Source organism: Anarrhichthys ocellatus, unplaced genomic scaffold, assembly GCF_004355925.1.
Source record: "Anarrhichthys ocellatus isolate YVR2014 unplaced genomic scaffold, GSC_Weel_1.0 scaffold1, whole genome shotgun sequence".
Lineage (NCBI taxonomy): Eukaryota > Metazoa > Chordata > Actinopteri > Perciformes > Anarhichadidae > Anarrhichthys > Anarrhichthys ocellatus.
This window is the reverse complement of record NW_022280031.1, coordinates 6,602,993-6,625,725: the sequence shown is the minus strand read 5'-3', so window position 1 is coordinate 6,625,725 and position 22,733 is coordinate 6,602,993. Positions and strand designations below refer to the sequence as shown.

The 22,733-nt window shown below is 40.4% G+C and overlaps 2 protein-coding genes and 1 long non-coding RNA gene across 11 annotated transcripts in view; 1 reads left to right on the top strand and 2 right to left on the bottom strand.

Annotated features, from left to right (window-relative positions):
* The window catches only part of ampd2a (adenosine monophosphate deaminase 2a), a 27,746-nt gene extending 12,696 nt beyond the window's left edge, over nucleotides 1–15,050 (bottom strand). For 2 of the 7 annotated variants that reach the window (XM_031864584.1, XM_031864756.1), the window contains exon 1: nucleotides 11,385–13,411. In XM_031864584.1, the coding sequence (XP_031720444.1) occupies nucleotides 11,385–11,859 (475 nt within the window). In that variant the 5' untranslated portion in view covers nucleotides 11,860–13,411. The other 5 variants (XM_031864838.1, XM_031864912.1, XM_031865095.1 and 2 more) reach the window with 5 other exon arrangements.
* LOC116393401 (uncharacterized) lies at nucleotides 11,368–21,971 on the top strand. Of its 3 annotated transcripts, none has more exons than XR_004213390.1 (4): nucleotides 11,368–11,941; nucleotides 13,266–13,313; nucleotides 14,512–14,601; nucleotides 16,229–16,950. It is a non-coding gene; the product is annotated as an uncharacterized LOC116393401 (long non-coding RNA). The 3 variants fall into 3 exon arrangements; XR_004213389.1 differs by lacking the exon at nucleotides 13,266–13,313 and adding an exon at nucleotides 19,609–21,971 and having other exon boundaries at nucleotides 11,379–11,941; nucleotides 16,229–16,425; XR_004213387.1 differs by lacking the exon at nucleotides 13,266–13,313 and having other exon boundaries at nucleotides 11,375–11,941.
* LOC116393340 (G-protein coupled receptor 61-like) lies at nucleotides 17,650–22,733 on the bottom strand. The gene is made up of 2 exons (XM_031865622.1): nucleotides 22,447–22,733; nucleotides 17,650–21,167 (listed from the first exon to the last, which is right to left on the bottom strand). The coding sequence occupies exon 2, from the start codon at nucleotides 20,969–20,971 to the stop codon at nucleotides 19,568–19,570; it is 1,404 nt and encodes a 467-aa protein (XP_031721482.1). The 5' UTR covers nucleotides 20,972–21,167; nucleotides 22,447–22,733; the 3' UTR covers nucleotides 17,650–19,567.

Sequence of the window (22,733 nt, the reverse complement as noted above, 5' to 3'; positions counted from 1 at the left end):
TGCACAGTGCACAGACGTGTGTGGATATCTTCACATGAACAAACACACAGAGTAAACCCCAGTATAGTATTCATGTAATCCCCCGGCCTGTCACCCACAAATAACCACAGCACCCCCAACTCTATTTATCTCAGTGACATCATGGTAGTAGAGGTCTAAGGATAGAGCATGTCGCATGCTGTACAGTTTGTAAAGCTCTCAGAGACAAATGATCTTGATTGATTGTGATTTGTGAAAGTGGGCTATATATATAAAACTGACTTGACTGGTAGTAGGGAGCACAAACAACACAAAACACATCTATACAAGTAAATACAAACAGACTGGGAGAAACTCACCAGACTACAAAATCAATAACAAAGAAAAGCAGAAGAATGAAACTTTGTTTTTTGGCTCATATTCTGCTCTGCAATGCGATACCTCTTTCAAAAATCACTACTGACATGCAAAACAAACAAAAACACAGCCAGGAGAGCCATAAAACATAAACATAAAAACAACAGCAGAGGCCCAATTATGATATGAAACTTCATCAAATGCTTATCTGTCATAAAGGCCTGTATGATTCATTCATTTAAAAACAGATGTTCAAACAGTAACTAGACAGCTAAATGAAAAAGGGTACTGTTCATTTTTTTCTTGACAGTGTTATATAACTAAAGTTAGATTTAAACGGTCAATAACGATAAATGCCAGGGTGGAGTCCAACAACAATAAAAACTTAGGCTGTTGACCGTGGGCTTGTCCTTGGAACAAATTCAAACTGCGCATCTCATTTGGGAGAGTGTGGATCAACATGGGAAAAAAACACCCTCGTTTCCTTTTTTTGGTAGTATTTCTTTGACGCCTCGCCTTTTCAAACCACTGCAGATCCAGATTCCATGCGAATGCATTTTGGCAGACAGGCTGGCAAACAAACCCAGGCTCTCTAGCCTCACCTCAAACACGCTGTATACTTTGTGAGGGCGTCTCTTCTATTTTAGAATGAAATGAGTCAACCAATACATCTCCATGTAGTCATTGTGAGATAATTTCTTGGACCAGTGAGTAATATTGACAAAACTCTCCATCTCAGCTTTCTCTCACATCCCTGGGACCTGAGTCTGCACACCGCCCACATGCGCTACTTGTTCTTTTGAACCGCTCCAGAGAGACAGTCATCTAGAATCTGTGGAGCTGCCTCCGCTCTCTGAGGATCAATACAATCTTTGCAGCGCGTCTCATCCTCCCAATCATGCAGGACGGAAGTAGCAGTAAACTAGTTTTGGCAGTAGTCAACCAAAACAGTGTACAGTTATGCTCTTAAAAATATTCCATGACCATGAATTGCTGGGGACCGAAGGACATGCAGTACCGAAGTTGGTTCAATTTGGACATGCAACAATATTAATAAACGTTGAATGAACCAGTGTCCACTCTGAATGTCCACGCCCACGAATGGGTACTGCACTAGTCTATCACAATTTGACAACTTTTAGGTTGTGTAATATGATGTAAGCGGATTTTGACAATAATACTACTTTCTATGCAACAAATATGCTTAAGTGAGGAGAAGTCGACTCTCAAAGGAAAACGTCACTTTATTTTTGCATTAAGTGTTTAGCAGGTGTGCTTTTATCCAGAAGTGAAGGTGACTATAGCAGCAGGGAGGAATGAACTATTGTGCTAATAAGCAAACAATGCCTCTTCTTTCATGTTAACTTATTTCTAAATTCGACACAGCAAAAATAATTATGATACTCATCTTCAATGCTTCGATTAAGGTGTGGCGAGTATGGCGAGAATAGAATAGAAAGGCAATATAGTTGATATCATTGTCACAATATTCACAACTATATATCATGACATGGCAAATTCGTTCAAAATCACAGAAATTATAATCTAGCCGATGTTTAAATTGGGTTCCACTTTTCCACATTACATGACATCAGACTTCATATGTCTCAAAAGTCAACATCAAAAACATACTTATTAATTACAGTTAGCTCCAAATCGTTAGCTTTGACAATAGAAAGTCGTAGAACAATAACGTAAATATTGTGTCATTATAATATAATTCTGCTGAAAATCAATTAACAAATAATATTGAAATATTGCCCAGCCCTTCTTCTTATTGTTACACAGCTGAACATGTGTTTGTTCCCATATTATTCACCCATATAAACTTCAACACAACAGCAAAAGTATCTCAATGAAGGCTATCTACTTATATGTGTAGTGATATTAAATACTTATACAAACACGAGGGAGCCTGTTGTCTGTTACTACGGTAAAAGTCATGGACAGCCAGGGACGTCACGCAGCAGCAACAAATCTGTGGATTGCATAATAAATATGCCATAGTGTCCCACAGAAATGTGTTTTAGTTTACTTTTTGGTCTAATGCAATTGTGGCTCCAGTGTTTTGAAAGAGATTTGACTTTATACCCCGAGAGGAATAGTGATGATGACACCACTTCAGATGTTTCTTAGCAACCACAGATGAGAATAAACCTTTACTTTGGTCTTGTTTTTTAAATATATTATCAGTAGTACAAGGGAACCAACATTGCTCATGAAATTTGCCAGCTAAAAACAATTGCCTGCAAATTCACTTTATTTTCATTCTATTTTTTCACTTAATGAAGGACTGATGGAGAGACAAGAATACATTTCAATACATGCAGAAAATCAAAGATGATTCTCAGTGCAGTGGTGAGAGACATCTACCATGACTGCTACTCCGCAGCTTTCTATAACATAAACAGCCTTTCAGAGGAGAAAGGTCTGACTCGTCATTTCCACATACACCAACACACAAAACAGATGTCAGCTGTTCTCACAAAGACACTTACAAACATCAACAAACATGTTCAGGTGGACTTGAGACCCCAGCAGTTTACAGTATCTGTCTGTTACAGTGCTACAGTGTTGATGAAGATGCAGTTCTGAATAAGATCCTCATTTTCTTCCAGCATCACTGGCACCTTATCAGCAACTGAAACTGCTGCAACCGCCTGATTTATTGCCCACTATTACAGCTCCATATGCTGTATATGTTTTGTTTGTGTCTGAACACTCACAAGGATTTCAGTGATTAATCCACTGGGCAATATTACTGCATCATGCAGCACTGTAGCAAACACCAGCAGGGACTAGATGCCCCAAATGTTCACTCACTGCAACAGCCACACTCTGTAATAAACTACGGCACACATCGAGCTTCCCGAGTATCAGCATCAACGCAACCGACCAACCTAACAGATGCATGATGTATCTCTCTCTCTCTCTTTCTTTAAGACAACTCCCCCCCCTCCTCGATTCTATATTTCCTCACACTGCTTTTCTACATGCGGTCAGCTTATTCCAGTACACAGCAACTGTGTTTACTGACACCTCATCTGTCACAATAAGCTTCCTTGTGCAGTATTTACAGAGTGATAAGTGCCATGCCTCACACAGAACTGCAGTAACTTCTAGCAAGACAGTATTAACATTAACATCACAGCATATGATACTGTTCATCATTAAGCGCGCAGATTACAGTACCTCTATCTCACTGTCTTGTCCTTTTCTCACAGTCTCGGTTACGGTCGCAGTGGCCTTGTGTGAGCTCTTGCGGGATGCTGGGACATGTAACTAGGCCTGGGACGACCGATGCACCCTCCCCCAGCTGGCACAGTGGAGCAGAGAGAATGACAGCAAAGAGAGACAGAGGAGAGAGAGACAGCATACGCTACCTCCTAAACACAAGCTGCTCTAACACCAGGATCTTACAATCCCCACTCTTTCTGTCTCCGCTTCTCCTCTTTTAACTGTCGCCACCTCAAATGTGCTGCTGAAGCATTTTTTTCTTCCCTCTTTCCTCTGATTCTCTCTCTCCCTCTCTCTGCCTCTGCCTCCCAGCTGCTTCCTGGATTACACCGGTTTTCATTGCATGAATAGCACAGCCTTCAAGCTCCCGGATTTAAATACTGAGTTGGAACGTACCACGTGGCAGAAAAGGGGAGGGACTGGGGTGAACCACTTTAGGTTCTATTGTGCTGTAAAATGGAGGAGGCCACGCATCCCTGGCCACTTCCACTTCTTTTCTACCGCCCACTTCTTATTCATGATGCACCACTTCAATCATCCCGAGTGCAAACCTTTAAATCATGTTATGTATAACAGTACTTATTACATGTCCATTTAAATGGCCGGTTTTGTTACACATAGATTCAAACTTTCTTAGTATGTGTAATAAAAACACTTAATTTGCGTTCTAACAATGTATTTGCCTCATATGTATTTACCAACACTGTAGCACTGTAATGTGATCTTTGGCTTGTGGATTTCTTGATAAGTTGCCCTTACTCATTAATTGTATCTGTTCTAATTGGCTTATTGCTGTGACATTTTATTACGTGCAGATACTTTTTATTCCGCTTGCTGTTGTTGAGTCTGTGATGATGCAACCATGCAGTGAGTCACATTTCGCATGTAGCCAAATAAACTGAACTTGACGGGACTGTGTGTTATGCTTTAAATCATTTGAATGCAATTATCAGATGTTTGAATTCAATGTCTTCAGTGTGATCACTTGTGTTTGTGAGGTCAATATTAGTATGACTGAGCGTAGGTATGTGAATATAAGATTGTGTGTACATGCAAGTGAGCCCATCAACATGCTGCATGCCGTGTTACTTTCTGCACCGATCACATGATGCCAGGGGAGGGTGTTTCCTTCCTCTCACATGACTGCTGTCTGTACGGCACAAGGAAGGCCTGTCTGCGGTATTTCACAGTGTACAAAAAAATCTTTTTATGTTACATTAAGATCATCAAGGAATTCTCCAGATGAAGGTCAAACTAATATAGGCACACAGACACACAGACATAAACATCTGCATGAAAGACACACAAAACACAAACAACACCAGGTACGGAATTCTGAACAGATCCTAAATTCATACAATAACATATATAGCATCCAGCTGGAAATAAAATCCAGCCAACAATATATAGTACACAAGACTCGGAGGCAATGACAGTGTTGTTCTACTTGTCTGACTCATAAGTGAGAGTTTGTTTTTCATCTTTCCTCCGAACTCAACAGTAACCAGTTTGACCGGCAAAGAGATCGATAGGCCACGTCTTTGTGCCTACCAGTGTCTTAAATGTGAGATCTCCTCTCCTCCTCATTTCAAAGTTGCATGTTTGCACGATTGACTAAGATTTTATATGAATTTTAAAGGAAGAAGAAACTTTACCTCCACATCCTAGAATTATCAGATACTAACCACAATCAACACCCACTCATCACCAATCATGGGCCTGGGTTTCTAATACAGCGAGTAAACATGTGATTAAAAGTTTTACAATGCTAAAAATATGTTTTGCCACTGTAACAAACTCTTGCTACCCCTGTGAGTCCTGGGAGCACAAGTACGCCAGCACACGGTCAATTAGTGTTTCTCAACCACTCTTTATTTAGTTATTCAGTCTTATTCACACAGGCTGGACTGGATCGTGCGCTCTGCTGCCTTCCTCCGAGCGCACGCCGTGTGGGTTCTCCCCAGGTCTGCCGACTTCTCTGCCCACGGCCAGTCTGTATCTCTTGCCTCGCCTCTCTCGCCTCCATCACTACTAGTGTTTTTATGTCAGAGAGAGAGAGACACACACTTTTTAGATGGGTTTCAGCTGCGCCCAATTAAGCCTCTCCCGGCACCATTCCCTGAACCACTCCCCCACTCTGTCCCCTCTGCAGCTCAGCCCGAACACGCCCCGCCGCCACAGCCACCTTTGCATTCATCTTAAATTTTAACAATATTAGTGAATGTGAATATGCTGATTTACATTTACATTTGATACATCTTTGAGATAAAATACAAAAGATTAACTTGATTTGTGCAAGATAGTTGGTTCAAGTACTTTCACATATTTCATAAAGAACACACAAATCATGAATAAATAAGAATTGTGTAAGCCTAGAGGTACTTTGCTCAAGACTTGGATAAAGCAAGGAAACGTGTCCTCATTCCAGGCCTGCCTGTGGTGGTGGTGGTGGTGGTGGTGAAGGTGTACATTTTTGAGAGTGCAAAGCTTAAAAATAACTGTGAGATCCTAGCTAACTACCTAACCTAGAACAGTTATGTACTCTCAAAGAGGAGAATGCATTATATGCTATAGTGCTTGTAGGGATTTCTCATGCAACATATTTCTGTGATCTTGTACTAGCTTGAGGCAATTTTCTATCTTTGACTTTCTGCTCTGAGCTTACAAATTGAAATGTCATCCTTTGTTTCGGGTAAATGATGAAGAGGAGGAGTATGTGTTTTGCCATTGATAACATTGCTGGCTTACAGTAATAAAATCAGAGCAAGCTGGGAAGTTTTCTGACAAAAGCTAGACAATGTGCATATCTACTTTCTTTCTTAAAACCACATTTCTTGAAAACAGCCTGTGGTTTGGTGTCATTTTTAGCCCCAGCTTGAGCTTTGCTGCTATTACCTCTGTTGTTTCCACACATCCTGTTCCAAAGACACCAATCAACGGACCACGGGGGAGTAGCTGTGTACCGTTTTTGACTCGCTTTCTCCCAGAGGAGAGAAGAGCTGGCATTATTGATAAGGCCCTTGTCAAGCAAACCTAATCTCTAACCCTGCACAGAAATTCCCATGGGAATAAAACAGGACAAACATTCAAACAAAATACTCATGGCCTCTTAGCATTCAGACTGATGCTGTGTATCTCTCTACCTAAGTCCATCCTCTCTGCAGCCCCATCACACTGCAAATACACAAAAACACTGACCATATACTCCCATATACACATGCATACATGTGGCACACCCTACTTAGCACTGCTCGAACCCACTGAGAGGTTAATTTCCCATTCCTGTGACCAAAGGTGAGTCAGGGATCAAAGCAAAAGGTAATTAAAAGAGTGTAGCTTCACAGAGATGGTTAAGTGAGGAGGCTTCTGATAACACATGACCTGTTTCTTTGCACTTAAAGATAGAAATTCACATGTGCATTCACACAATGTATTACTGATATCTCTACTTTGGGACACTCACCATTCTTGTTTTGATTTATTTGTTGATTTTGTTTGGTAAAACTGCGATGACAGAATGTTATAAATGCTAAATAGTCTACAGAAAGTCTGTACAAATTCATTGATTAATCGTTCTGGAAATGCAAAGTCAAAACCAAGGTGACATCTTGAAATGTCTTGTTTTGTCCGACCAACAGTTTGAGAACCAAAAATATTCCTTTTACATTGATATACAACAGAGAAAAGCCTCATAATTGTAGAAGCCGGAACCAGATGCTGAATGAAAAATGACTGCTTTTATAATTTTATAATAATTGCTGATCTATTTTCAGTCAATCGATTATTCATTTCAGCTCTTGACATAAGCTTTATTAGGAGAGCTTATTTTAGTGGTCTGACACGCACAGTAATGCAACAATGCAAATACAATGACAGACAGAATTTGCTACTTGATATCAAACAATAAAGAACAGTTTAACAATTGATCATTTCAAAGTGGACAGAAACTGCCCGACTGAACCAATGGCTACTTAAGAAGTGACAATCTGTATCATCTGTTGATTTAAAGCCCACATCTCACCCCACTCTCCAAAAACATGTGACTCAAAACTCACGGATGATCAGCGAACTGTGATGAGCGCGTGTTTAAAACAACTGTGATGATTGTTTGCATCCTTTCACGATGCATTAGTGGAGATCATTAAGTGACCAGGGGAGAGGTGGGCGTGTGATTCACTGACTCTCTGAGGTCACAGGACAATAAATAGCCGCTCAGGGACCAACCATCAGCTGATGCTGGTTCATCTGTGATCATTGAGGTGGTTCAGATGAAGATGGATCTTCATTAGCAGCCATGCGGAGAGCAGAGACAGACCAAAGCAGCATATTTGCATAAACACTGTCTGTCTGTCAGCCTGCAAATCAACCCAGTGAGTGTGTCCAATGGCATGATGAGTCTCGCTGCTGATGTGTGCGTGTGTGCGTGTGTGCGTATGTTGTAGTGACGATTAAAATGACTTGTGGCTCTGCTGGTTATCTACTTGCCCCAACAACAATAACATGCCCACCTGTTGGTGACACAGCTTTCAAGGCCTTGATTCCTGGTCCTCCAAAATCCTTTTTCCAGAAGTGACACACTTCTTCAGTTACATGGGAAGCAACCACGCTATTAATAGAAGAAGAAAGCCCTGGAATTTTCCACCCTGGAATTTTCCACCCAAACACAGAGCAAACTGGTCCTCACTCATGCCAAAGACACTGACAACCATTCACTTGTTTAAAACCTCTGACTTTAAATGCACTTTTGTTTCAGAGACTCCCTCTGGTGGTGAAATGGAAAAGTGCAGAACAGTACCTATTAAATGTGCTATTAAAGAAGTTCACAGAAAATGTTCGAAATATTCTCACGTTTCACAGTTTACCAAAATAAAGTCCTTATTTTTTGTGATACAAAAGTGATTGCTGTATCTTTTAATTGCTCTTAGACACAACTGTGTATCCACTCGTTCCCTCAATGCTCTAAAGTTTACAGTTTCACCATATAAATTATACATTGTGCAGTGGCACTGCAGAGGTTCTGCTTTGTCTCCCAGAAGTAAAGAAAGAAATCTCACGGACACATTTTCAGCAGGAGTAGGTAACTCCTACAATATGCTTTAACGCTCACAATCTCAACTGAGATTATAGGGCCTAGGGCAGTGTCACAAGTTTCAGGTTGTGCAGGTTAAAGTCTATAAGGCAACAATGTGTAGATGTGCTAATATGTGCAATAATTTACCCCCCTCAGGGGTAACGGTACAGAGCCCACATGACTTAGGAAAGTCCTGAAATAGAGAACGCACATAAATTCAAGAGAGAAGTCCACAGAGACATGTCATGACGGGAACAGGATTTCTGGTAATCAACCACAACAGAGGGCTATACCACCAGACAGCCTACAGATGAAAGGTACAGAGGGTAGTGTCAAGTTAGAGGCCAGTAAGATAGTGAAGATCAAGGTAAGAGCCTCTGTATGAGATCAGATCACAACAGAAAGCGCAGCAGTGACTCATGCAGGAGAGAGGGATTCCCTCCACCTCTCTGGCAGATTTTAACAGCCTCTACCTCACGTCATATAGCTTTGGCTGCAAAGCCAGGACATTACATATTCTGCTTCATGCGATGCAGTGAAGGTCCAGTGGGAGAGAGCAGCCCGCAGGCAGAGCTAGATTCCTGCAGATGAGTAATCAATGTTTCCACACGCAAACCAACACCAGCAATTGCATTAAAGAACTGTTTCAAAGACGAAGATTAAAATTCATTCGGGAAAAAAACCTAACCGTCCATCTTGAAAGGAAAGATGCCGCGGAGCGGAGATATTTCTGAGGTTGCTACAAGAAGTAATACAGAAAATACTAAAGGCTTCAGTTCATGACATGGATTTAATACAAACTGCCCAAGCTGCAGCTACAGTAGATTTTTCTGCAGCAGAAATTTGGCACCAACAATGGTAACAGACTGCTGTGGTCAGATGGAAGTATTGTAATGGGTGGCCTACATGAGGCTCTTATAACAGACTGGGAGTGCAGTGGGTTCAGCCGAGCGGCTAATTGAGAGGACTTAAATAACTGCATGGACGGAGAGACCTCTAAGTTATTTATTACTGCAGCAAAGACAAGCTTCCTCAGCAGATACGGTATAGTGTGTATCAACATGAGTTACTGCTTGTGATCTGCTGCGCCGTCTCGCAAACATTCAACATTTGTGCCGTGGCTCAGTGACGAGGTAGCTTCAAATTAAATCAATATTAACATTTAATTGCCTCAGATAGATTGCTGCTCTAACGGTCTAGTCTCGCCCCACAGAGATCAGTTAGCATCAACTTCAAAGGTAATCTCAGAGCTACGATCATTTGACCCATATCCCATTGTGAATAGACAATTACATAAAACTAATTATACTCCACCATGTGCCAGTAAGATACAAGCCTGTGGTGACATTAAAATGCTATTAAAATGTCAACAACAAATATCTTTATTCATAGAACGGCAGCTGAGATTGAACTACTTCACAGTTTAACTTTCATAAATCTAAGTCAAGTAATGAGGAACTATAAAAAAGGAATTGGCATTTCACATATTTTGTTATATGAAGTGTTGCAACTCCATTGTAATTGTGTTTAAAAAGTCCAGAAGTCATTGTCACTAAAGCAATCTATAATATGAGAGTGAATCAAAGTTCCTTATAGTTATCACATCTGGGATGCTGATGGAGGAATACAACTTAAATGTGATATGATGAGGTTTGTTTTTCTCCACATGGTCACTGTGTATTCTCCCAAATAAAAATGAGGTTTTGGCCAAACAGTTGGGGGGGGGGGGGTTGTTGTCATGAGAGAGGTGCAGTTGAAAGATAAAACAATCCCGCTGCTCTGTGCAACCCAAGCTGAGGAGATAAGGAGGAGCCAGCAGACGCATAATAAACTGGTGTTGCTACAAGGGGCCCGTTAAGGGCAAAGTATCCATTTACAGTCCAGGAACCACCCAAATATTCCTTCTAAATATACAAACTGACAACTTTAAAAAAGTGTACCTCCAATGCATGCAAACAAGTTAAATATATGTTAAAAAATAATAACTTTATAACGAAATAATCAATATAATAATGGGTGCATATCAACTTAAGTGGAAAATCCACATAACAGATATCTATGCATGTCTAAAAGTATCTAAATATATCTAAAGGTCGTACAATGTTTTTGAGTTTTGCTGTGTCATAGTGTATTTATTGCAGTAATTTATGTATTTATTGTACTAACGTATTTACAGCAGAGTGTCAGTTCATGCACGGTCAAGATTATCGTTTCGTTTACAGACGATTCTTCTTTTTAAGATTTGCTGACTAATTGATGAGTCAATTGCCAAAACGAATCAACAATTTTAGTTATTGATTGATCATTTTAAAGTGCCAAGCATTTCTAGATTCATATATCACCAATAAAAACTAAAAACTGATTATAAAACCAATGTTATCAGCAGATTAACCCAGTTATAGACCTAGTTCATTTAGTTCAAATATTCTTGATTGTGAATTGCATTACAGTTCCACACAAGGCAGCATGCTGAATTCTAAATATACAACATCAGTCAAAGCTTCAAACACATTAAACCAAAGTCTCAACAACAGAATAAAAACAAAACTGAGCAAGAAACTGGAGTTGCAGTGGTCCCCGCCTCTGGAAACTCAGTACCCTCCCTGATTGCTCCTGGTGAGCAGCATGGATTCTTAAATGCCACCGCACTAGCATTTGTGCCATTTTTTTAACTCCACATTCATGTAACAGCCGTGAACTCATTCATTCTTCTACGGGACCCCTCTCACCCCACACTCACCGGGGCTGGTGGTGCTCTGCAGGCTCCCCCTCTTACGAAACGGGGATTTAGGTTTAGGCTTCGCTTGTCCATCATTGTTGGAGGAGGAGGAGGAAGAGGTGGAGGAAGAAGAGGATGACATCTTGCTGCCCGTGCTCCTGTTACTGCCGGAGCAAAGCGAGTCAGAGGTGCGCAGTGGCCAGCAGAGGGAGAAAGGAGCGCTGATGCTGGGGCTCTGTCTCATGGTGGGCAGCAGGACCCATACTGGGCAGGGAGAAGCTCCTCTGCAGAGCTGGCTCCTCCTCCTCCTCATCCTCCTCCTCCTAGCCAGCAGCAGGTCAGCAGGCGTGCCGCACAGCGACGAGCCGAGAGGCGGCCCGAGGCTCAGCCGGCCCTCGCTGGGGGCCATCCGCCCTGGTTGCCCTAGCAACCAGCCAATGAGCTTCCTATAGCCCCGATGCAGGAAACAGACAGAGGCAGAGGCAGAGGAGGGCATTGCAGATCAAAGTGTGCAGCTAGCATGACCAGCCAGCGAGCACGGAGACCGACAACACCCCCACCGCTAGCTCAGCACCAAGGTGAGTGAAGGACAAAAGTGTTCCACTCGTCTAACAGTAGCAGTTAGAATGAGTATTCAACACAGAGACAGGGATCCAGACAAAGAAACAGAGAATACTGATCGTTCAGAGTGGACGAGCACAGAAACCAGTTTAGTGCGTAAGCTGACTAGTGAACTCTCAATCTTCTCTTCTGGAAACTTCTGAGGGGAGTCAGGCTAAACACACTCAGCAAGGCCCACCTGACATGATGTATTATAAATAGTGGCAACCAATGCCCAGCGAGGCCAGTAATGCAACCACACGCACAGCTTTCTCTCGTGTGGATCCTGTAGTTTATGAAACACTTCTATTTAAATGTTGTAACCACACAATCTTCAACAAGTCAGCAGAGCTCTGACTCGTGATGAGCTTTTCTAGGACTCTCCCACACCGACAACAACTAAGACAGCTCAGTGGAACCATCTCAGATTCAGGATTTTTCATGTCATCAATAAACATGTATTCAAAAACTGCATCAGATCTATTGTATATTACTGAACCCGGAGGACACTGACTTTTGAGCTACAAAAGAAAAGTAAAGATCCCCATCTAGTGGTATGAAAATTGAATACAGTTAGACGTGTTTGTCCGTTCTGAGCACACAATCTGCTGTTCAAACAGTAGAGACTCTAGACAACATTTTTACTAACATAAACAATAAACACAGCATTAAGGAGCGTCTCCATTATTTCAATGCAGCTGATCATTTAGTAGGCTATGTGTGATCATTTGAACTCGCTGTATACGACAGTATGGAGCACAGTGTACAGGAATACTACTTGGTATAGAGATAGTTTCAGATATACTGTAGCTGTAGTCCATTAAGTCCCCGCAGTGAAGATAACTCACAACCACTCAATCATTCATGTCCTCAACCACCGTCCTCCATTTACACCTGAACACTTCAGAATACAACTGAATTGATGATGTAACTACAGGATTATGCTCAGCATTTTTGCATTAATCTGACTGAACTTGATCGACTGTGAACAAAATGTGGCCGAGATCAAACCCCCAAAACGCAAAAACCACACACTGATCTCTTAAAGCAAAGCTCAATCTACAAGTTATTCTTTGTTAGACTTGAATAGAGTGTGGCATTATGCTAAAAACAAAGACAATCAAAAACCTGTTTGAACTATGTCCTGATGATTGAAAACAGACCTGTACATACAGTACAACGATCAAATAACTAAAACTCAACCTTTCTGTTAAATAAGATTGGCAAAAACATCTTTCCCCTGTCAGAATAGAAATCTCATTTTTTGGGTGTCTTCTCTCCCTTTTCTGAAATCTGACCCAGTTTCCTGAGAGCGCTGACGCTCACCATCTGGTGCAGCAGCAGCCAAGGGTAAAAAACAGTCGCCTACTTCTGTCTGAAACTAAAATCTTGACTATGCCCTTAACTATGTCACACATTTTGCTCAAACCAAACTACTAACATTCTCAAAGCCTTACCTGGAAGCAGGAGGCCAATATGTTAGCCCGATGGCTCCCGTTATTCCTTCTTTTGGTTTTCTCTTTGCCTCTTCTGTTTGGTTAGGCTTTCCGTCTACTCACCCTTTTGCTAAAAGCAGACCACTGTGCATAACACTGGCGGCTTTGGGAATTTATTTTCCCACTCCTTCTGAGCAAAGCTCAAGGAATTCAGTATTTTGTTTGCAGAGACCATACACCAAAAAACACGGTGTCTCTTTCTATGCATAGCATTTCATAGGAAATGTAAAATGTAAAACACCATCAAACCCAGCTGAACAAAGCATCGTTTAATTAGATTAAGTACACGTTGCATTCAAAGGCTGATGTTGCCAAATGCATGAGAACAGCAAACCCAGGAGTGTTTTGCCATTTTACAAAACAGAGCCATGGCTATTAAAAGCTTCTGCTAATCAACAGGACTGATAGTAACTATTTGCAAATATTTGTTCTACTTAATGAGATTTTGATGAAGTTTTGTACTGCTCTATTACTATTCCCATTCAGTATTCACAGTATGTTAATCTTTGAGAGAGTTTAGTTATAAATAAAGGTCGGTCACCACTTAAAAACATGAATTGGAGATATATATAATATATATATTAATGGGATGGTTACCATTAGGATGTTACCACCTAGTGACCATGTAACTGTTACCCAGGGTATTCTCCAAAACAATACTTTTGCATGTTATTTGTGTTATTTTCAAAGCATGTAGTACATCTTAAAAGATAAGTACTTTTACTACAAACACAGTAATATTTATCCCAAATTACTATCTTTTCCTTATCCAATAAAAGGGTCTATAAGGATAGAGGGTGTCATATTGTATAGCTCTTTGAGTATTTTCTGTTTATTTTGCCCTATATAAGTGATGACTTCACTATGCAAGTACTATACACGCCACTTCAGTCGTTGCAGGGTAGTGGCATAAAGTACATTAATGTAGATTTAAGTTGCTGGAGGTAAACAGTTACCTTTAGACCTTTTAGGCTAAACGTCTCTCGTTTCATTTTAAATGAACTTGGTAACATTAGCATACTGGTTTTGAATGCTATTTGCACTGCATGCAGACTCACCACCTGACATTGTTGAGGACCAGCTGGGAGCAGAAGCAGACGAGACAGGAAACGTCCTGCAGAAAACAGCAGCAACAGAGCACGGTGTGTTACACGCACGACAACACAAGTTCACGTTATCTAGCGAGCTGATACGCTATCAGTAGACAGCTCGGTTACCTCTTAGATATGATTGTAATGACAATGTCTACTATAAAGCTTCATTGGTAAATTGTGCTTTTCGCTTAGGTTACCACGACGAATACGCTGGTTTACAGTTAAAGTTACAATTCAAACCTCCAGTTTAACCTCCGAAAACGTTACTCAAGTGTAACGTTAAGTTAACGGTTGTTACTTCAGTGAATAACGTTCGCTGTCCGCGTTGCACATGAATTAACAGAATACCCATTTAAGATGGCAAATAGTTAGTTAAAAGAGACACTCTTTACCTTGCTCGAGTGGGTAACGTTAAGTTTTTGTTTAGACGTAAATGCAATTTCCTCAAAAGAAGGAAGGAGCCGCCCGCTCTGTGTGCGCGTGTCCTGTGTCAGAGGTCCAAAGTCGGCACGCGCTCAGACACACACACACACACACACAGAATTGCTTCATAAGCCCTGTTTTGAATCACTTTTATTGTGTAGAGCCAGTACACGTGCCAGCTCTTGGGGAATTAAACTGGAGTTGTCATTGGAGACCCTGATGGTCACCAGACTAAGTGTTTGAAGAACAAGGTTACTCAGATATTTTATTCAAGTAGCAATGTAAAAATACTATTGCAAGTAAAAGCCCCTTTATAAATGCGTCTCAAGTAAAGTGAGCGTACAGAAGCTTAACCCTGTATTATCAAAAGTAAAAGTACTACAGTATTTGTCATATTTGGTTCATAGTACTGATTAATTAAGGTGTAAGCATAATTTAAATGTTGTAGTTAGTGGAGCTAATTTGAGCTGCTTTGTATGATATTGTATAGTTTAATTTACTGCACAACAATGAATTGTATATAATAATGATAAGATGTTGTCGAGTGAGATAAAAATAGTGGAGTGAAAAGTACAATTTTCCCTCTGAAATGAAGTGAAGTAGATGTAGAGAGTATTGGAAAAACTGAATTATTCAGCTAAAATAAAAGTATACATTGCCATTGCAGACCAGCTGTTAATTCAACACAATGCACCAGTTTTTAAGAAGTGAATTAGCTGTAATTGGCCTTTCATACAATATTTGGTGAATTCCATTGAAGCAACACCCAGACAGACAGTTTGCAAAAGCAAACTGGAAGACTGCCAGTAAAATAAGAATGGGAACACATGTGTTTGCTGACTCGGGGCTTTCAAGACTGAAGTCCAACAATTTCATTAAAGCATGTGTGTCACTCGTGGTTAAAAACATTGACCGTTATTTAAACCAACAGATAGAATGTTTAATATTTTAGTAAATTATGTTACAATATGATCAGGATATGGTGATGATATATTCACTGGTACTGTACAATGTTTTAATTTTTAATTTTATGTAAGAAGCTTTAAAAATAAGCAGCATAGTGTTTAAAATGCATACCAACATCATCATTATGTTAAACAGTACAATCATTTAAATAAACTCAAAGATGACTGTATTAGAAATCACCTTATTGATGTATTAGTTACAAATGTGGAAATAATCTTAACCTTTTTGTGTTTGTAATGTTCATTACATTAATGTTATTCCTCTCTCAATGTTTTCTATTTGTCAGATCTCTCCTCAAGTCTCCAATACAATGTGCCTGGGAATGTGGTGGAAACAAAGAAATCATATTGTTGTTTTCTAGCTCTCTATGTCCGCAACCAAGTTTGTTGCTGCCACAGAATCTGGCTGCGATCCTCTCGTCCATCTGCTTTCACTTCTTTGTGATAACCAGCGACAGAAAAACTACTTGAGTCAACATTTTGGGTTTGTTCAACAACAGCATTGCCCTTTCAGGACAAGGCCAATAACAATCACAACTCATATGAGATTTTGAGAGAACAGCTTTACAGCGGCAGCAGATTACATCTTTCCTGTGGCGTTCTAGCCACCACATAGTTAGATCGATTCTCCACCTTCTTATTTCAGTTTACAGTTTGAGATACTCAAGCAAGCCAGAGGTTGTGAAAGAAATAACAACAAAAAAGTTAGCTGCGGTTTAGTCAACAGAATGTATTTTAAGAAGTCTCAAATAAGGATGTCTTGTTGGATTCCCATTAGAGCACGCTCCTCCTCCCGCCCACTACAGCACTGAGAAATGTCACTAGGTAATAATTGCCATGGGGATGGCAGATTCTGGTGAAGCTGGGGGCGGTTAGACTGAAGTCCATCGCTAAGGTGTGAGGCCTGTCGCACACCAGTGTCTTCCAACAGAAATCAATCTGTCTATCTATCCATCCATCCATCTATTTATAGATCTATTTATCCATCCATCCATCTCTTTATAGATCTATTTATCCATCCAGCCATCTATTTATATATCTATTTATCCATCCATATATTTATAGATCTATTTATCCATCAATCTATCTATTTATAGATCTATTTATCCATCCATCCATCCATCTATCTATTAATAGATGTATCCATCCATATAGTTATAGATCTATTTATCCATCCATCCATATATTTATAGATATATTTATCCATCCATCCATATATTTATAGATATATTTATCCATCCATCCATATATTTATATCTATTTATCCATCCATCCATATATTTATAGATCTATTTATCCATCAATCTATCTATTTATAGATCTATTTATCCATCCATCCATCCATTTATCTATTAATATATGTATCCATCCTTATATTTATAGATCTATTTATCCATCAATCTATCTATTTATAGATCTATTTATCCATCCATCCATCTATCTATTAATATATGTATCCATCCATATATTTATAGATCTATTTATCCATCAATCTATCTATTTATAGATCTATTTATCCATCCATCCATCCATCTATATATTAATATATGTATCCATCCATATATTTATAGATATATTTATCCATCCATCCATATATTTATAGATATATTTATCCATCCATCCATCTATTTATATCTATTTATCCATCCATCCATATATTTATAGATCTATTTATCCATCCATCCATCTATTTATAGATCTATGTATCCATCCATCCATCTATCTATCTACTGTATCTATCTATCTATCTGTCTTTTGACAGTTATATCTTTACTTTCTGATGAAGGTCATATCACTGGCTTTGGCCTTTTGAAGTTAAATGTTACCTTAAGGTCAGAGTGATTGAAGTGTATCCTCCCACTCCTCTCTTTGCAATGGAATATGTGGAATAAATGTATTTGTGACAGCAGCAGCCCCATAATGTTAAAATATGAGAGTGCATCCAAAATGTTTTACAAACATAGAAACTCTTTATTACAACAGTATCTCTCACTCAAGTTTTAGCTGTGTACTTTTCTAAAACCCATTCATATCATTGCAGTACAGTGGAAATCATTCTTTTATTTTTTTATCACAGCATAAAAAACAATCTCTGAACAAGTGAAAATCCTAACACAAACATACAACATCATTCACAGTTTGGGATATTTAGACGTGATGAAAAGAGGATATAAAGCTCGACTAGCTTTTGATTTTGGATTGGCATTGTCACGCAAAAAATATCTTAAAAACCCTGTATCCACATTACATAAGAACGTCGTTTCAATCAAACATTTCCACATTTATCATACTTATCTGTGCAGGACTGTAAAATAATGTTTATTTTTCCTGCATGTGAGGTACTGTAAAAACCCTGACAAGCAGGGTAGTCAAACTAAATCTAAATGTATTCTCCTTCCAAGATAAAAAATCTCCATAACTAAAAACCAAAAAAGGGTTGCATACTATCAAAATACATCAGCCTCATTGCAATGAAATTCATAACAAATATGTACACTCACTAAAAAAAGGAAAAAGGGGCATGCTGAGTGATACACACAACTCAAACAGTTTTACTAAACATAACATACAATTTGGTACATTTAACAAATGTAAGAAACAGAATAACATTTTAACGTAATGCAGTGCATCAAAAGAATACACATTTTTAAGATCTGTACCAAATAAAATGTGATAAATACATCACATGGCAGAAAGCTGGGTGACCCATAACATGAGTCAAGTCAACCTGCATCCTAAACTGGGTCGAGATCTACTTTTTAGGAAATCAAATTAAAAAAAGATGTGTTCGAACAAGGAGAACAAAAAAAAATGGTTATCTGTAAACAACTGGTAGCAATTCCATGAGTGTTAGGCCACAATATGTACATCTGCTAATCGATTATAATCAGATTGGCATAAGGGTTAAGAGTGACATTATCACTGATGACAGCACAGCTACCAATCAAAAGTGACAGAAGTGCTTTTCCCTCAAAGAATCCCTTAAATACTCATAATTCTGTGTATTTTATTGCTGTTTTCTTCAATATTTCTTATTAAAAAATAATCAACTTACCAGAGTCTCAAAAATGATTGATTTGACAGTTACAAATACAGTATCAGTTGGATTTGTGGAACCGTTTCATTTTCATTTCTGAATACCAAAGGTTTAACCGCACAATAATGTAATTCATTTCAGCAATCGTTCCCTATTTTTCAGATAAAAAGGAATTTTCTTATAACATTAATTCAGTTACCTTCATAACATCAAACACATAACTAATGTTGTTTTTATCTTTAAAAAAGGCTTTAACTAGTTACACCAATAGTATTCATAAAAGTTGTTTACTGTACAGAGCTGAGTGGTTGTGTGGAAGGCCATTTTTGCCATTTTCAAAATCTAGCTGTAATTTCCCTGTTTACAAACAACAGTTTAAAATACATCTCAAACAACTGCATTTAATTGATGAAATGATGAGGCAAAGTGCAATGATTCAAAATACAATTTAAAGTAATTTCAATTAAATGAGCTATCTGTTGGACAGCTTTCAGTATAGAAATAGAGAAACATGTTTTCACAGAAGTAACTCCTGAAACAGTTTACATCTGAAGGATCAAAATCAGTCTTATTTTCAGTCATGAAAAACTTAATTGTCTGTATATATGTGGTTGTTTTTTCCCTGCTCAGACTCAATAAACTCTGAAGTCTCCTCTGCAATCTGTCCAGGGATACGGAAATCTATCGGTATGGACTGTGCTAGCTCCGGTTGTTGGGACTGAGCCACGGGACAGCAGGCTTCCCCTTTAGGGCTGGAGGTGCTGTGAGAGTTTTGAGGATCCATGTTGCAGCCGGTGCCCTGAAGAAACTGGAGGAAATTCTCCTCTATGGATCCTTCACGGCTGGCCAGTCTGTCCTCCATCTCAACTCCTGCTCGATGAAACAGACAAGGCAGATGCTTGCCCAGCTCCTCCCGGATCTGTCTGTTGAGACAGCCATAGAAGAAGGGATTGGAGGTGAAGCAGAAGTAGCCAATCCAGGTGACCACCTCCTCCAGAGAGGCTAGTGTGGCTGGAGGGCTGGCAGACAGTGCTGAATACAGGTGGAATGTAAAGTAGGGCAGCCAGCAACAAAGGAATTGCCCACCTACTGCTGCCAACACTGCTGCAGCCTTCCCTCCCCCAAAGGGACGATGCGGAGTGGCTCTGCCTGTCCCAGTCCCAGTCCCAGAGCTGGTAACCATCGTGGAACGGCTGCTGAGAGACTCTGACCGCTGCCGTCGAGGCGTGTCCATCCAGGTAGGCAGAGGCCCATGGTGCATGGCTGCTACCCGAGCCACTTTGAACATATTGCAGTACACAACAAGAATGACCAGTAGTGGACACAGGAAATACACTAAAGTAAACAGGGCCATGAAGGCCAAGCGGTTTGAGCCCCCCCCTGTCCAATGTAGTGAGCAGCGCCTGTGACCCTGAGCAGGTGGAGATGGGACTGCCCCACCTCCTCCTCCCCCCACCCCACCACTCTCCAGAAGAGGAGTTCTTCCACCTTGCAGGAACCAAGCGAGCAGCGGCAGAGCGGACATAGCCAGGGCATTGACCCATATCCCCACCAGCACTGACGCTACCAGGCCAACAGTCATTTTTACTTCATAGCGCATTGGGTGTATGATGTAGTAATAACGCTCAACATTGATGACGGAGATAGAGAGGATGGCAGCGCTAACCAGGCACACACTGAGAAAGAGGTAGCTCCGGCACAGGGCCTCCCCGAAGAAGGCTCGGTTTGAGATCATGCCAAGGGGCATCAGCACCAGGGCTGCCAGCAGGTCCACCACGCACAGGTGGAACACAAAGGCAAACTTGTGGAGCTGTGGTGCCTTGGCAATGACCGCCATGACAGCCACATTACTCACCACAGCCAGCAGATCCATGAGCAGCATGGCCAGCAGGGCTAGCGACTGGGACAGAGCCCAGCCCTCAGGCAGAAAGGAGGCAGACATGTTGGAGATGAGCTGTGGAGGTGGGTGGGAGGAGTTCCACGTCGGCTCCATTGAAGCAGGCAGGCAGGAGCAGTCACAGGTCCATCACCCATCCTTCAAAGCCAGAGAGTACGACCAGAAAACAGCGGCTAGAAAATGAGGTCAAAAACTGCCTTGTAGTCCGGATGATGATGCTGCATGAGGTTCAGATTTTGTGATTGCTGTCCATTTAGAAAGTCTTCATGTCTGCCGTCAGTCACAACCCACCCTACAAACAAGAAGGACATATGGAAATAAATTGTGAATGTGTGTTCACCTAAGTTTGCATGTGTATTCCCCTTATTTGCTCTTTAGGGTTGTATGAACTAATCCTTCCAATCAGTTGCTCGTGCTGAGTTTCACTTTTGCCCCAGCTACAGGTAAGATTAATACACTCGGATTAGAAAATCTTCCTTAGCTTCTCAAATCTCTGTTAAGGCAATTTTTTCTGTTAAAGTATAATCCAATGCCAGTTCTCAAACCTTTTTAGCAACATGCTGAGAAAGCTCAAGGAGTGAAATTATTTTGAACTGTTATAAATCAGCACGCAAAAGAGTTGAGCAACGTGATCAGATTATAGTTAATACATCTGCAACCAAATCATGATGCCCAAATCAAACATGTATGATCATAATGATCCTCTAGAAAAAAGATAGCTTGAACTTTGACCTACCTTCTCTACACTAATTATGTAAAGACAAATCCAGTCTGCTCCTTAGCTGAGAAGCTGCTGGTGATGAATGCTTTTCAAACACACATCCTGTCAATGCAAAACCAATCCTATCAACTAATAGGTGTCATTTTTACATCACATCTACACCTGCTGTGTTAGCTCTTGTTGGCTATACAGGGTGTAAACGGATTGTGTATGGCAAAAAAAACAAAAAACACACAAGACACAACATTTGTACATGTACTACAATAGTATATCTGTCACTAAAGAAGCCCTGTATGAGTGAATGTAATGTTTCAATTGGAAAACTTGAGGGTATTCATGGGTTGTAGAGACTGCCTGCATATTAACTATGCCTAGCTATTACAGACAACAAACAGACATGGTATAGTGTCAGATCAAGGAAATCCAGTTGCTTACTACTGTAAATTCTCTCTGCAACAGATGAAACAAAAGCCCGGGATGTTCTGCCTCCTGTCTGCAGTGATTGAGGCTGAAAATTGAGCTCTAACCTCCCTCCTCACCTATGAATGATTGCCTTCAGTGAGCAACATCTCTAAATCACACATAGGGGTACTCCCAATTCAGTTTAACCCTCCTGCCAGGGTTAGTCATGTCTTACCGCCTACTCATATATATATTAATCATTAATGCATTACACCCACTGTTTAAGGCCCACATTCTATATATCACATCACCATTGAATTGGAGTTATCGCTGCACTCAGCAGTATGTAATGAGCAGATTAGAAGAAGAAGAGGGTGAGAGCAAGCGAGAAAATGTGGTGAGAATCAGGGAGCGTGAGGGGAAGAAACAGAGAGAGAGCATCATGTACCTGAATCAGAGTATTTCCCGATGCAAGCTGTCTGCTGCTTTTGGTCTCTGAGGATGGAAACCTGGTGTAGCTCCCACTGCTGAGGTACACAGCGGACATCAATCATTGCACCTTGTGAATGCTGTTGAGGAACTGCCCACTAAACGAGCCCGTTTCTCTTCCCATCACTTGATCTGCCCCGTGCATCCTCCTCCCTGGATGACTTGAGCTGTGGCAGCAGAGGCTTTTCTGAAACGATGCTGATGTAAATGCATGCAAAGGGACACCAGCTCACACTCTGCTTTCCC